We start from the raw sequence: 15,615 nt of genomic DNA, 5'->3' as shown, positions 1-15,615 counted from the left end.
CTAGACTTAAGGCTGCAAATTACCTTTGTATATGCAACAATTTTTAGAGAAATAGTTGCAAGATACAAGGAGTTCATTATGAAGTCCATTATGTTCCACCAATCATCCATGTAGTTCTTTAAACCACCTTCCCACATTTGTTTGATCTCAGCCCATACGAAACCTTGGATAAAACAAGTAGCAGGGGTAAACTGGGATTATCACATTATTGGTCATTAGATATGGTCACCTGGGACAATAAATGGTAAAAAAAAAAAGCTAAAATTTGCTATAATTTTTTTATACACATCTTTACACACATCTACATGTAATCATCTGTAGTAACTTTAGCTACTGTACAGTAGTTACAGTGGCTAAAGTTACAATGTTCAATAAAATTACTTATTACAGATTAAATATGTTCAACAACAGATACATATGATGAACAACAGGTGGCATGTATTGTTACCAATCACCCATGGCAGGATAAGCCATTCCACAGTGGTGGGCGCTGGACCCTGGAAGTAGGCAGCCCGGCATTCTGGGTCACCAGAGTCGATATGCTGTGAGGCCAAGAAGAGCAGGATGAGGAAGGTCAAGTAGGAAGAAGTGTGGCAGATAAACTTGATGAAAGGTTTGCGGATGAATTGGCCATAGCGAGTCGTTGGGAATAACAGGTAGAAGACAGAAAGCAATGGAAAGAGGAGGCCAATGAAAGCACAGGTGATGAGCTTCACTGCCCAGTGACGCCTCCTCCAGCCTGGGAACTCATCGTACCACCGAGACGCAAGAAGCTGCTGGCAGTTGGGTTGAGCAACAAACTGAGGAAAAGAGAGACAGAAGAAAAGGTAAAAGACTAAAATCTAAAATAGGCTCAACCTCTTTCTATCTTTTAAATCTATTTGCTTGTTAAAATACAACAGTTAAATATGGTTGAAATGATTAATCGTGATGAATCAATTATTGAAAATAATCGTTAGCTAATTTAGTCAATCAATTAACTGAATACAGACTCAAAAACATTGATTAATCATCAAAATGACCGACAAATTAATCAATTACTAAACTAATCATTAGTTGCAGCCCCACAGCAAATGTTTAAAATGTGTAAAAATGGCTTTGGGAAAATGATGCAGTTTTAGGCCCCGTTCACAATGGCTTGAAGCTGCAACACCTCTGAATACAACATGGATGCAGGGTTTTTGAGGAGCGCAGTTGGCTCACCGTTTCATGTCATAGAGAATTTGGGTTCTGACTGCCCAATGGATCAGGACTTGGTAGGGAGAAGAGCACACAAATAATACACTACCACCGAACCTCAGCTGTGCTGATTGCTGGGAAACTATAGGAAGGTTTCAGTTTTTCAGGCTGTTATTTCAAAGACAACATCTCAGCATCAATATTGGAGCTGAGGGGAGGAGAAGCTGTCTACAAATTGCAGTATTTAGTCTTACTCATAAAAAAACGCATTACAACGTTTCGGAGCTTCTGAGGCATTGACTCACAATAAGTGAATAATACAATCTAAATTTTGTGTCCTAATTTTTAGCCATTCATGCCGACTTATCCTTATAAATACTGTGGTGGATTACAATTACAGAGCACAACGACAGGTTAAGTGGTTCAGAGTTTTCTGTTGAAACCTCCTTCAGCTGTTATACATTTGATAAACTGATGAAAGACTGGCATGATTTTGTCCTTAACAGGAAAGGAGAAGCTTAAAAGAAACTGATCACAAGGTCAAAGAAATATCCTTGTGACATTTTTAACAATGCAATGTGGTAGGATGGAAACCAGTAAGTGAAAATCTATTTGGTCACAACTTCAAACATATCAGCATCATGATTTCTATCACTTTAATGCTTTCCAAATTTCCCAAAGACGGTAACAAGGAGACTACAGGATGGTCTTAATTCAGAAGGATGGGGTCCTTACCAGCCTTAATAAAACAATAATAATTTTCTGAAATATCTAACAGCCTATATTTTAAACAGTTATTCAGTTTAAGAAATGCAACAATTGATTGCTGTAACTGGAATCCAAATTGAATCTCAAGTCTGTTTCCTACACTTATCCCCCAGTCTACTGAGATTTGATATAAATATTTGATGAACACTCGCAGACAGTAATTGATGTTAATTTCATTTTAGCAACATTGTAGTCAAATAGATCCCATACAGTCTGTTTCGTTCAATTTAACTGTCACCCGCAAAACTATTACATGTTAGTCAATGGTTCCATTAGGAAACCAGTATCCTCATGAAATAAAGCATGAAATTGAGGGTGAATCTGATATTTTTCAACTGTTTTTATGAAATTTCAATAAATATTACACAAATGAAAGAAAAATTAACTATAAAGAGGAGTGCCAGAGGTTTGCTGGATGTTTCATCATGAATTAATGTTTCATTTTCCCCATTCCACAAAACATTAAAGCACAGTATAGCTGCCACATATTTTGTTCCTGAGTGAACATAAAGACAGCATGACTGTGGCTAATACGGAGACAGAAAGGAATATTCAAATTTTATAGATTCAAATAGCCCGAATCTTACGTCCTCCCTCTATTTTCTATTTTACTTCATTATTAAATTATTAGGTTCACAAATAAAATAGATGAGAATATCGTTCCAGCACTTCCTTTCCCTCACACGGTGCTTTCTGCATGTCTACCGAACAGCACAAAGTGAAAACCAGTATTCTAAAGTATAATTTTAATTTTCTAATCCAAAATCTACCTTCGATAGTTAGAGTTGAAACTAGCAATTGCAAAATGCACTAAACATCACAGACTATATGTATACATTTTGTGGTCTGTTTGTTAATGATGTAGTGTTATGTCTGGGATCACAGTCATTTAATCAGATTCATATAAAGTCATGTATGACATTGAAAACGTTGGTTTGCAAAGTAATTCACGGTTGACTCAATGACTTCAAAAGCACTTCAGTACTACGGCTGCCAAAACAAACCCAAATCATCAGTCCTCTCCAACACAATGTTTGAGGCGTGGCTGCTGTGGTTGATAACTGATTTGCTCTGTGGATTTCTCTACAAGTGTTGTTCTGCATTTTGGCCAAACACCAGTTCTTTTGTTTGGTCTTGTCTGTCCAAGGGAGAATGTTTATATTTACTCTAAACTTAGATACAACCTCACAATTACATGTGATTCCAAACAAGTTACTGTGTGTGCCCCAGTGTTTGTTACTGGAGTTTTCAGAGACATTTAACATACATATCACAATGCCGGCTATATCTCAGGTCTTATTGCATGGCATACCCTTGCTGGGGCTTCCATGTTTTTAAGAATGGCAACTAGCTTTTCAGATTTCCACATGTAATGTTCCCTGCCACTATGAAATTCAGATCTGAAATTTGTTTTGGAATAAGCTGTTAAGTCTTGGAGATTTATTTCTCCAAGACTCAACATCTGTTTCAGCTAGCATTACATTAACACCAGTACAGGAAGTGACCAAATCTTTAGCTTTTTAAAGGTGTTCATAGTGTAAATTGTTAAGAAAAGTGTGTTTGATTAGAATGGCATGGTATACAAGTGTACACAAGATCCCCTTTTAGGTTTTACTTTACATGTGTTCTGCATGCCTTGATACTCATCAGAAGTAATGAACACACTAGAGTAACTTTTTGATCCACCTAGAGAAGTAATCTCAGAGCCAGTTTATATTTTATGCTCATCACTTTCATTTCATGAACCTCTCATTTTCCTGCAAAATCCCAGATACAAGACAGAGCCTCTTGATCCCACCAAATCAACATGTGTGATTGTCTGACTGGGGCTAAAGTTTTGCATGGTGCAATCAGAAGCTTGTTTTCCCCATTGCACTGAACAAAACCTAGTGAGTAGAGAAAGTGAATAATTGGAGATTCATCGGTGGATGTTCACTGCTTGTTATTTTATGATCATTGATTTTGTATTTTTGACTATTTATTTTGTAATAGCTATTCTCGCCCTCAACTGTGCTATACATTCACTGTTTCTTGTAGCTTTAGCTAAAAATCAATGAATGCAAACTCAAAAACAGATTTTAAAGACCATAAAATGTCCTTCCCTCATTAAAATGTCATGAGTTTGAATTTCAAGGAAATGATCGTTGTATCTTCCATCATTATACCCAATTATCTAATCATCGTGGGACTCACTAAAAGGGCCTACTGTAATGCATTGTTAAGAGGCAGACTGGCAATTACATGTTGCTCTAAAGTCCCAGAGGATGTCTCCACCCATCTCTGGCCATTTACAGCCCATCTTGGCACTTTTCTTGTCCTTCACTCTTCCTTCACTCCACACTGATCAAATCAGATCAAATCTAGTTTCTTCTTGTACTGGTTTAATAGTATCCCATCCAAGTTTGCACACAAAGGTTACCACACTAAATACATCAATGTTGCTCCTTCTGATCAGACCACCAATGTAGAATTTCAAATAGCTGTTATTAACAAAAGACACGTACCTCCTTCTGGGAGTATTTGATTGCCAGTTTCAAACGGGCTAGGTCATTGTTGTTCTCATCCAGCAGAGGATCGATGTCATCACGGTAGTTGAGAATTATATCCAGCTCCTTGGAGCTTCGAGTCTGGTCCAGAAGGTCTTTTGCAAATTGTTTGCACATTTGGGACAACTCTTCATACTCTGACTTGAACTCATTCTCCACTGTGCTGAGCTCCTTCAGCTCCCAGCTGAGCTGAAAAGCTGTCAGGAATGGATCTTCACTGGAGAGGGCAATGAGAGATGGACTGGCAAGGGCCTTGTAGATGTTAAGACGAGAACGTGAGTGGCGAAGGCTGTCCACGTCTGTGTTGGACATGCAGTCCATGCAGTTGCAACGCACAGCATGTGGCAGAGGTACGGAAACACCTCGTTGCAGAAGCAATTTGATGACCTCATAGTTGTTTGTCTGAGCTGCAAGGATGATTGGAGTGATGTCTGGAGTGAAGTCTGAAAACTGTTTGTCCAACAGAATTGGGGGGATCTTTGCGAGGAACCAAGAGAGAAATGCACAAATGAGTTGACAATGAACAAACCAAAGTAGATAACACAAATATTGTATAGCTTTAGAAGAACATTGCTTTCAAACTCCATACAGGATGCAAACAACAGTTTGAAAGGAACAAATTAATGCCTTCTGACTGAAAGCCCACAGCTAATGGCTTGTGGTTAAGCTGTTCTAAGAAAATTTGTCTGAACATCAATCGTATTTTATTTGGAAAATGCTTTCCAAGATCAGACTAATATTTCCAAGACTAATATTGACTTCAAAATAAGTCTTTTGAAGTTAAAAGACAAAGTTTATGGTGTGTCAAATAAAATACCAATAAAAAAAACATTGAGATTTGTGATTGCAACATAACAAAATGTTCCGCAAGACACTGCATCTGCAAAAAAATCAATGAGATTCAATTTATGTTATCACATTTAAAGTATCAAAAAAATAACTTACTGAGATCTGTAGCTAAATTGATCCAATATGACTAAAACAGCTGGCAGTAAGATTAAATCTATCAACAACAACAACAAAAAAAAGAAAAATCAGCTTGAAAAGTTTTTGGCTTTCTTAACTTTTGAATAATGTCCAGGAAATGGGAGTGAACTGAGTCTTAAACTGAAAGAGACACAACTAGAGCCACTTGAACAAATGATATTTTAAACTTAGTTTAAAAAACACGGAGTTTATATAGAAAAATTACTTTTTGAGGTTGATCTAAACAATATTTGCTTTCTGTTACCTGTTTTTCTCCACGTGGCCTCTTGTGATTGAGAAGCAGCTCCACGGCCCCCACTACTTCCTTACGAATGGCGTGCAGCAGGGCATCACCCACATGGATGTTATAGCTGAGCAGAAGCTCTATGATCTCCAGGTTCTCGTTTTCGATGGCTATAAGGAGGGCCGTGCGTCCCAGCGGGTCGATGCAGTTGATATTGATTCTAAAGTAGATCTCAGCCTCCTCTAACGCTTGTTTTACACTCGCGTAGTCCCCTCTTTCTACGGCCCCCAGGTAGACCTTCTCCATGGGAGAGAGCTCAGCCTCTGCCCGCACAATCCGCAGTGGGAGACGGTCGTTGTATGTGGAGTTGTCAGTTCTCTTGTAAAATAGTTGAGCCATTTTTTTTTCTTTCTTGTTATACTTGCCTATAAGTCTTATCGCAAAACAGCTGGAAGATAACAGAGAGGGAAGTTTTAGCATTTGCAGAGGGACGCCTGTCATAAATCAATTAATCAAATTCTGAAACTAAAGCTCAAATATATCATCACAAACATATAATTGATATATGGCACATGAAAACCTGCCCTTAATTTCACATTTAAGACTTTCAGTTTAAAATGAGTCCCCTGTAAACATTCAACAGTTCACGCAAAATATATTCTTAACCTTATAAAAGTTTCCTTTTTTCTTTCTAGCGGACTGACTAAATTCTATGAATTTGCGCTTATTTTGAAATGAATTGGCAAAGTGAATCTTGAAGAAAAGAAAAACTTTACCGGTTTCCTGTTGCCTTCTGGGTGTGAATCAGACAAATCCCTCGTTAGAAAAACTGTTTCCAGATAAGGAAGTTCGAGGGTCGCTCTCGCATTGTTCAAGCCTTCACCAAACCGCCTGTCGCATCTAATGTCCACTGCTCCTACCCAACACTTCGGTCAAGTTACTGACTACATATATTTTGTTTTTTCCTGTTACATTGATGCGACATGTGATGCAGAGTGGATCGAAGTGACACATCCGCTCTAGGCTGCTGAAGATGAATGAGCATTCACCAACGCCCCTGCTGTCTATTTTGATGTTGTTAACCTGCGACTCACCGAGGGGATTGATTTGTTTTGTTTTGGAAAATGCGACATAACTTTGAGTGTTTTTGTAATTACTTTATTGAATGTAAGTTTAATTCATGTTTCTGCATTCTCAATTTAAAAAACGTATTTGCTAAAATATTAAAATCCCAACACAAGTGCATGCTGACCTTATTATGGATATTACTATCATTTTCGTAATTAAATTATTTAAGAAGAGATTGGAAGTGTTTATTTATGGCAGGTATATTTTTGGCTAGAGAAACCTTTTTTTCTAAAAGTTTTAAGTCATCTACCAAAGCAAACTCAAAACCTTTCAAAACATTTCAGCCTCAGAGGATAAGAAAAACATGGACATCATGTTTTTTTTTTTTGTGTGGGTTTTTTTTCATGCAACTCATATCCCTACAGAGATAATAGCCTGAATAATATTGATTCGATTTTCAACATATTTTCATAATAACGTCCTGATTCCTGAACTTAGCGCTCCTAAAAGTTATTGTGTCAAAGTAAATCATTGCATTTTGTCAACTTTAAAGAAATTGTCGAAGCACAACAATAAAACGTCTTCATGACAGTAAATGCATTGTGCATACACAAGGAGAGGTGTATGGCAAAGTATGTATAGAGAAATCCTTGTTTAGTATTTGCTGTGTGCTCCAGTTCATTATTAAATAGCAAAAGTGCAAACAAGCTGCCCATTTAAGATTTTAAAAATGATACAGGAAAAAAAATAGTCTCAAAAATACTTTAGTCTTTGAATTTGGTTATTATGCGTAGCAGTACATAAAACCTTATAAAAGGTTACAATTATAAAGTGGATGCACAATAGGAGATGGACAGTTGCCCTCCAACTAGCAAAACTGAGAGCCATGGTTAAATTCTTCCAGCATAATGGACAAATTATCTCCAAAACATAATTCGTCCAAAATTATGTAATCATTCAGTAGCTTTTAGTTACTGAATGGACAGCCAAGAACTGGACAGGGAATGGAAGGAAAACATTTTATTGTTAAGGGTCATAGTCTGTGGCAGAGAATTAATCTACCACTTTCCTCAATGGCAGAGCTTCTGAAAGAGAATGTGGAAAAACTAGCACCTGCTTATCCCTAAATACTAATATTATTATAGACTACCCTGGCTATTCTGGTGACGGTTTTACATTATGTGGTCATGTTTGTATAGGACTGAGACTGGTCCAGGAAACAGTCAGAGACACCAACAGATAGTTTGGTAAATGTGATTCTTCCAGGTTAACGACTCTGGTGAAGTAACTGGTTAATGTCTGATAATGGCTCCGATTGATTTTGTAATCAAATTGTTATTTTTTTTCACTTGGCTCCAGATGAGCTCACTTTTGGACACGCCTGTCAGTCACACCCTGTAATGGGAGGAGGTAGGAGAGTCACACAAATAGCAAACTTCACACAGCTCTGTAAATATTACAGACTGCATGCAGTCATTGATTGTGCAGCAATCCCTTTTATAATATGGGGATGTTGAAACATGACAACCCAGTTTTAGCATAAAGAAACCATCGACAGAACTTGGCTCAGTATGAGCAGCCATCTGCCATGACCATCGTGTCAGAAGGTAGAACAAGCAAAAAATACAAAAATAAACCCCCCCACAAATTTATGACATTGTTGTTGAGGTGACTAGTACAGGTTGAACCATATCTGCTACCCATTGACTGCTGAAGATAAGCACCAGAACCTGGAATTGGAAACCCTTCCAGGTATAGAAGATGGATTGGTGGATGGATGTCCTTGAAGTTCTTTGCAGAGTTTTCACTTGCTTAAAAGCCTAAAGCCTTTTCCTAAAACAGAAAGAATCCATGTGGATCCCAGATGTCTTGAGGCAGATACCTTTATGTAAATGCAGGCTCACAGGTTGAGGTAACCAATAAACTTTTATGTTCTGCAAAAACAGGGTATCCAGTGAACTCAATGATGAGGAAGGGTTATGATAAAGCAGATTAAGTAATTAACAGACTGTGATCAGGAATGAGGGAGAAGTAGAATGTGATATTACACTGGACATTAAACCCCTGCCTAGATTCTCCAATAGGTGTTTTGCATCACATTGTGTGTACTCACCTTGTTTCCATGCTTTAATCACATCTCCACAGTACTTAAATTATTATTGCTAAATGCGAACTACCATGATTCCACCATTTCAAAGTAACCTATTTGTTTAAAATCCAGAAAATCCCATCATTTCCAGGAGACAGTGAGCAATCAGGTTTTTGCTTTTTAGCCCTTTGAGAGTTTCTGATGAAGAGACAACTGAACTGCTTAGAAAAATGATCTCCATTTATATATTTTTCTGAAATATAATCACAACCAGCACTGTTGAATTTCTGTCAAATTGCTGCAGTTTAAAAATTTTTCAAAGTTCTTAATTAGATGTTATCGTCGCCAATTCATGGGTACAATTTCCTATGTTGACCTTAAAAAGTCAATGATATTTGAGCTAAGCAAAATAACTTATAAACTGGAATGCGTTATTTACCATGTATGTATAGGTCATGGTGTAAAATGTGTTTTGATGGACGCAGTTTTCTTATGAACAAAAAAAATGAATGAAAATTAAATCATGTTGAGCAGTTGCACTGCAAAGTGAGTAGAAGTGTGTGGATTTGTCTTAAAAGTTGTGGGTAGAAAATATATTTTTCAGTAGTGATGACCTTGGGTGAACGCAGTCTTATTTTCTCCCTTCAGGCAGGAGGAAGCATATGTTTCTACAGTAATGACAGGAATACTTTAAAATATTCCATTTTCTGCAGCAATGGTTGTTAGAGAAAGAAGTTTGGTATGACTGCTATGATCTTCACTGCTTTTCTCAAGCTTCTGTCTGATCATTTGTACTTTGTTTTGCTGCTTAAAAACAGAGAAGATGATTTAGTAAGTCTTGATCTCAGGTGTTTACAGAACCTTCTTTAATAAAATCTTTTATCATTTACTTTTATTTCACAGTGAAGTTGCTTTAAGCAACACACGGTTGTCTGCTGCTCTACTCCAACTCCAAGATGACAAATGTTCTTTGATGATAATTGTAGTGTGGTCAGCTAACTTTATGATGTGGGTAATGTGAACACGTCAGAACAATCATGTGTCATCAATGTGTGCAAGCACTGAGTACACACCCTCTGGCTGATCCGGTGTTCACAGTGAAGGATTTAGTTGTATTGCTGCCAGTTCTGGCAGTCTGGCATCTGGGCATTAAAAAAGGTCCGGATTCAGTCACAGCTGCTAGGAGTCTGCTTCCAACAGCTGAAAAAGGAGGCAGTAGGGTTGTATCAAACACTAATTATCAGTGTCCTGGCATAGGTGGGGATTCAGACTCTTTGGGGGAGTCCAGGTTCATGGGGGAGGGATGTTTTGATCACAATAAATTGCTCAAAACATATCATTATTGCATGAGTGATAACAGAGGGGAGCATTCAGGAAGTCAGTGAAGAGATCTTTCAGTTGCTCTGCACAGTTCTTTAGATGATGCCTTGGTACACTGTCTGGTCCAATGCTGGGGTTGATTAAAAAAGAAAAAAAAGAAAGAAACTCTCAAACCAGACAGACAGCCTTATTGCCAGGCAATGTGGGGAAGATGAAAGCTGGGATGTTGAGGTTATCTGCCTGAGACGAACCCTACAACTCTGGGCATAGTGAATTTGTAGGCTGTCAGTGCCTAGAATCCTTGCCAGTTGGGCTGAAGCAGTTGATGCAGTCTTTGTTGTCAGCAAAACGACTCCTGAGTTTTCAGTCCATCTATGCTTCCCTTCCAGATGCATTTTTTCTGCACTTTCATTCCTCCATACACTGCTGCTTTGTTGCCAAGTCTAAGTTCAGCAACAGAGATTTCAGACAGTGGGGTGGTTTCTGCTGTCAACCATGGGCTTTTGTTGCATGATTCTTGGTACTTCTTACCGCAGCCACTTATGGGTTTTCCCTGTCATAGCCTTTGAGCAAACTTCCATACTGTACTGCCAAACCTTTTCATTCCGAGTCTGTATGCAGACATCAGCATAATATCCAGTTAGGAAACTTTGCAATAGCTTTCTTTTAACTTATAGATTGGCAATATCTTCATATGTAAAGAAAATAAGCCTAATTTTACCTGAAGCTGATCTCCATTGCAGGAAACCTGAATTATTTTTGTACTTTACCTCTGAATAACAAATTAATTCAATCAGTAGATCAAAGAACTTATTTGCCACTAGATGGCAGTAAGACATTTCCTTTTTTGTTAAATTTGCAGGGTGATGACTTTTTCTCTTTTTCTTTATATGTATTTAGATGACTTCCGTAGTCTCCTTTCCTGTCCCTAAATAAATACAGTTCCTTTAGACAGTTTAAAAACTAATTACAGCATAACTGTAAAAGCATATAACATGTATGAGCTAGAACAAAATCAGTGCCTTTTCAGACCTAAACTGTGTGCGTTACAAAGGCTTGATTTCCTTGTTGGCCTTCGCTGTGCATGTGGGAGGGAAATTCATTCAGCATCACAGTACTGTCAATTAGATGCAGTGTGTGTTGGCCAGGTTTCATTCTTGCTTCTCAAAACGAACGTTGATGCAATAGCCGAGCTAGCAGCAGAGATTCATAGTCATTAAATCAGGATTTGAGCTAATTAGGCCTGTCAGCATCAGTGATGAGAGAACACAGCTGTTGTTTGCCAAACAAGACTCAAAAGTTGACTAAATGTTTATGGCACAGTTTCAAAAGTCAACAATGACTTTAAAATTCAATTCTGGACTTTTAGCTGCATTTTAACGCAGTCTTGCTAAAGTATTTACACATTTTTCTCTTTTTCCTTCTTTGTGACATTATATTCAAACATGTTACTGCATTTCATTGACATTTTATGTGATAAATAAAAACATTCAACTGTACATAGAAAACAATATATGCTTATTTAGCCTAACTCTTAGTCAGTACTGCAGAATATGCTTTATCTATCTCTAAAGTTTTTCATTTAAATTTAAGAGTGTTCTTTGCTAAATAAAACATCAATTTGCAAATCTTGCCATAGATTTCCAATTTAAATCTGAATCCTGCCCTGGTCATTCAAACACGTTAATATAATTTGATCCGATCCATTACTTTGTAATTCTGATCCCACATGATTAGGACTCCAAATTATGTATGTATTATCATGGTTAAGATTGTAAAATTTAAGGGAATTTTTAAAATCTGTTATATTATTAAATCGAATCAATCATGAAGTTTTTTACCCTCCTGTTATGCTGCGGGTCAAATTGACCCATTTTAAAGTAGTTTTTTTTAAAATAGTTGGAAGTATTTTTTGCATGAAACTTTCTATTTGTCTTAATAGGTGCACTCTACATATAAATTGAAAATGTATTCATTTTACACATGTGTAACCCCCCCCTGCATCTACTTTTTACAAAGATACTGTTTGGGTCAATTTGACCCGGCAGTCAAGTTGAAGTGCAAAAAAAAGATTAAAAATGTCCAATTCTATATGTTTCCTTACAGCTATGAACCATATTTCACCACACACACGCATGCACACCCCCTCACTACTCTCTTTACTTCACTAGGAAACTAGAGAAAGCAGGTGTTCATACAACTTTTGACAGGAATCTTTTCTGTTCCTGTGGGCAAATTCCACCCACACTGAGTGGACACTCAGCAGAAGTGGAGGAACACATTAATACTCTCTGCATGATTCATTTGTCTTGATTTTAATCAGTGGGTCAATATGACCCTGAACAGTATGTGTGTCTGAAATTCAATTATAAAGATCACCCATTGAAAAAAACAAAAGAAGTATAATATAAAAAAAATTACCAAAGATCAATTTGAAGAAAATTATTGTTTTTTGTGTCTAGGTTTTGTTCAGTGGACATAAACAATTTAAATTCCATTTTTTGTGTCCAAATGAGTAAATGAGTAGGTTGTCGTCATTAACCCTTAATTTCTGAGAAATAAAAAAACATCATTGCACAAATATTGATTGAAATGGTGAGTATTGGAGTTAATAATCAGCTACAAAAATGTTTTGGAGGAATTGTTTGGTTTCTGACACTATTGCATGATTAAACAGTCCCGGGGTCAAATTGACCCACGAACATTATTGCTGTACCTCAGAAACGAACATAACAGGAGAGTTAATAATCACATAATGCAAAACACAAAATGCTTTGTTTACTTTTGGGCAATGCAGAGATCTGTTACCTGTTTGATATCAGGAGAGGAAGCAATGATGTGTGACGGGCTTGTTGATGTCTGTCTGCAGCTCAATCGGATTAATAAAACCAGCCATGTGACACAGCTGAGGGTTTTGTGCCTGTCAGCAGCACACATGTGTTTGTATGTGTCTGTGTGTGGTGCTGGAGGTCAGAGAGTTAAAAATCACTTGGAAGTCATGTGGTCAAGAGGCAAATCAGAAAGCATGAAAAGCCCCTTCTTACAGTTAACGTAAATGATGACAGTTCGTTTTGACAACTAGGGGCCAATGGAAAGTTTTAAGTCAATTATAGCTTGGCAGGGGACTCAGAAATATTTGAGACATTCTCTCAGAACAACCAAGACCCACATATGTACTTTTGTTCTGTATAAAATAAAAGGAAATTGAATAAATGCATTTAAACATAACTAAAATATTGTACAATCTGAGATATTTTGTAGCTTTTTGTGATTTGGTTCAAAGGTGTTTGATTCCTTCTAATGTAGCACTTTCTAACCTCAATCATAAAAAAGTTTAAAACCTATTGTTTCAGTTACAGATGAATGGTAAAACATCTGCTGGTTGGTCTGAGCTTGCCACTGAAAAAGTCAAGTTAGTCAGACTGTACGGAAGCTAGTTTTGACAGAACCCTGGTGCCTCTACAACTGCGTTCGCAATGTTTTATTACTGAGACTTTCAGGCACAGCACTATACATCATATCCCATTAAGATCTCTTGGAAACAGGGTGTTCTCACAAGCGTACTGCCTCAGAAAACAGTGAGTTCCACATAGAGTTAGTTGTAGCTGTTCAAACTTCCTCTATAGTACAACCAGATAACGTTGAAATCCTTGTTCTGTTAAATTTGTATTGCATAAGTATTTTATTAAGTCTTACAAGAAATGCCAATATGTTCAAGAGATACAGCATATATGCCAAGATACATATCAGGTTATATGAATCTTTTTTTTTCTTTTTATTGCCATCCTGTTATGATCCTTTCCTGTAGTGTCACTTTTATAGCTATAAAAGTTTATCACCTTCTTCACCATAATCACAAACTGATGCCTTCCTAGATTACTAATTTGCCTGCAATGACTGCATATTTGTTGCCATTTTTGATTGCTAATGTTCATATTCCTTATAAATTCTGAACTACCAGCCACAACAGTGTGCTCTGTTGGCATTTGCAGTCATCAAATAAAGTTTTGTTTTGCCTTTGTCCCCTGGGCTATCTTTGAGTCACTTTTTACTGACTTCTGTGAAGACCTACTTCTTTCCGTTTCACCCCATGCAGTCAAACCTTCTAAAAATTCACTCATCTGAACCTGAGCACATGTCTATACACCTGCTTCTCATTCCCTTTGGAAATGGCCATGAAATTTACCAACCCAGTTTTTCTCATGTCGTGCCAGGTTGCCGCTTATTGAGTTATTTATCACTAAGGGGACTTTGTGTCAGCTAGATTCTCTTACAATGTTTGTGTATCTCAAGACTTGGTTAGATTTAACTGAGAGTCAGTGAAATCTTTCTGTTCATATTTGGATTTTATCGCTTGTAAGAAGTGGCAAGTATTTAATAAATTAATAAATGCATAGTTTTATTATTTCTCAATCAAGTTGATGAGCTTGCATATGCAAAGCCTTATGGGAAATCAAATGTATTGCTGTCACTGCAATATCAATACGATATAATTTGATGTATTTAATTACGCAGACAGAAGATCTTAATCACATATTATAAATATCTGCAAAAACATCATTACTTTTTAATATAATCAGTTTGCCTCAGTAGATATTGCAAAACTGTTTTTAACCATTTATTTCAGGACATTGGAAAATTGTATGCAGTATAAGACTTGAGCCAGATCTTTAGAAGTGACATTTTTCCCATCAGAGGTTGACCATGAATCCTTTCATGATTAGGGATACTAAAAAGGTATAGTTCTTACACTAGAAGATGGTCTTTTGTAGTTTTCAAAAAGGAAACTAAAACCCCACAATTCCTCAGTCTCTGAGTTAGTAATTTAGGTAAGCATAGATTTCTGTAAAGCATTTTGCAAGACCCTTTATTGTCATAAACATTCAGTAAAGAGCTGAAAAAGCTGGAGAAGTGCTTTGTTCCTACATTAGTTCTTTAATAGAGTCCTCCTTAAATTCCCGGGGAATTTGCAGCCACAGATAAAGAAAATGATTAAACTTGACTTGTTCTGCTGCCTTTTCGTTCTTTAATATCCCAGGAGGAATATAACCTGGGGAAGATGGATTTGGGTGCCGGCCGGCTGTGTGTTCAGCTTCTATAGAGTACATAATTTATTTTTATGGGGTTGGATTTCAGGGAAGTTGCTGCGATCATTTTACTGTATAGGGCTTCAACTCAGGGTAGTACATGATAAAGATGTAATAGGCAAAATATAGCTTTAATGAGATCGGTGAGTGTGGCGTTGTGGCATCTCTTGAGAATAGCCAAATGCAAAAATAGTCCTAAACACGAGCAGCTGTTAAAAAGGAATTGCTTTAGCAACACTAAGAGAAAGATTGGGATAGCACATAAAAATACTGTTATATAGAGCTATTCAGTTAGGAGATTAGGATAATATAACAGTGTCAGAAAGATAAGATATGGACTAGCTTTTA

General features: G+C 37.1%; 1 protein-coding gene across 4 annotated transcripts in view; it reads right to left on the bottom strand.

The window, feature by feature from the left end:
• LOC102226727 (short transient receptor potential channel 4-like) overlaps positions 1-15,615 on the bottom strand; it is a 33,223-nt gene that overhangs the window by 3,820 nt on the left and 13,788 nt on the right. For 2 of the 4 annotated variants that reach the window (XR_002754371.1, XM_023351825.1), the window contains exons 1-5: positions 9,934-10,010; positions 5,725-6,151; positions 4,452-4,970; positions 449-800; positions 24-163 (exon numbers count right to left, since the gene is read on the bottom strand). Coding sequence is in view for 3 of the 4 variants with exons in the window: in XM_023351825.1 (XP_023207593.1) it covers positions 24-163; positions 449-800; positions 4,452-4,970; positions 5,725-6,151; positions 9,934-10,010 (1,515 nt within the window). In the remaining variant the exon portion in view is untranslated. Of the gene's footprint in view, positions 1-23; positions 164-448; positions 801-4,451; positions 4,971-5,724; positions 6,152-6,479; positions 6,718-9,933; positions 10,011-15,615 lie in introns of those variants that run through there. The other 2 variants (XM_014475724.2, XM_023351826.1) reach the window with 2 other exon arrangements.

Source organism: Xiphophorus maculatus, chromosome 18 (genome assembly GCF_002775205.1).
Source record: "Xiphophorus maculatus strain JP 163 A chromosome 18, X_maculatus-5.0-male, whole genome shotgun sequence".
Classification (NCBI taxonomy): Eukaryota; Metazoa; Chordata; class Actinopteri; order Cyprinodontiformes; family Poeciliidae; genus Xiphophorus; species Xiphophorus maculatus.
Note: the sequence above shows the minus strand (reverse complement) of the source record. Positions and strands in the feature narration are given on the sequence as shown.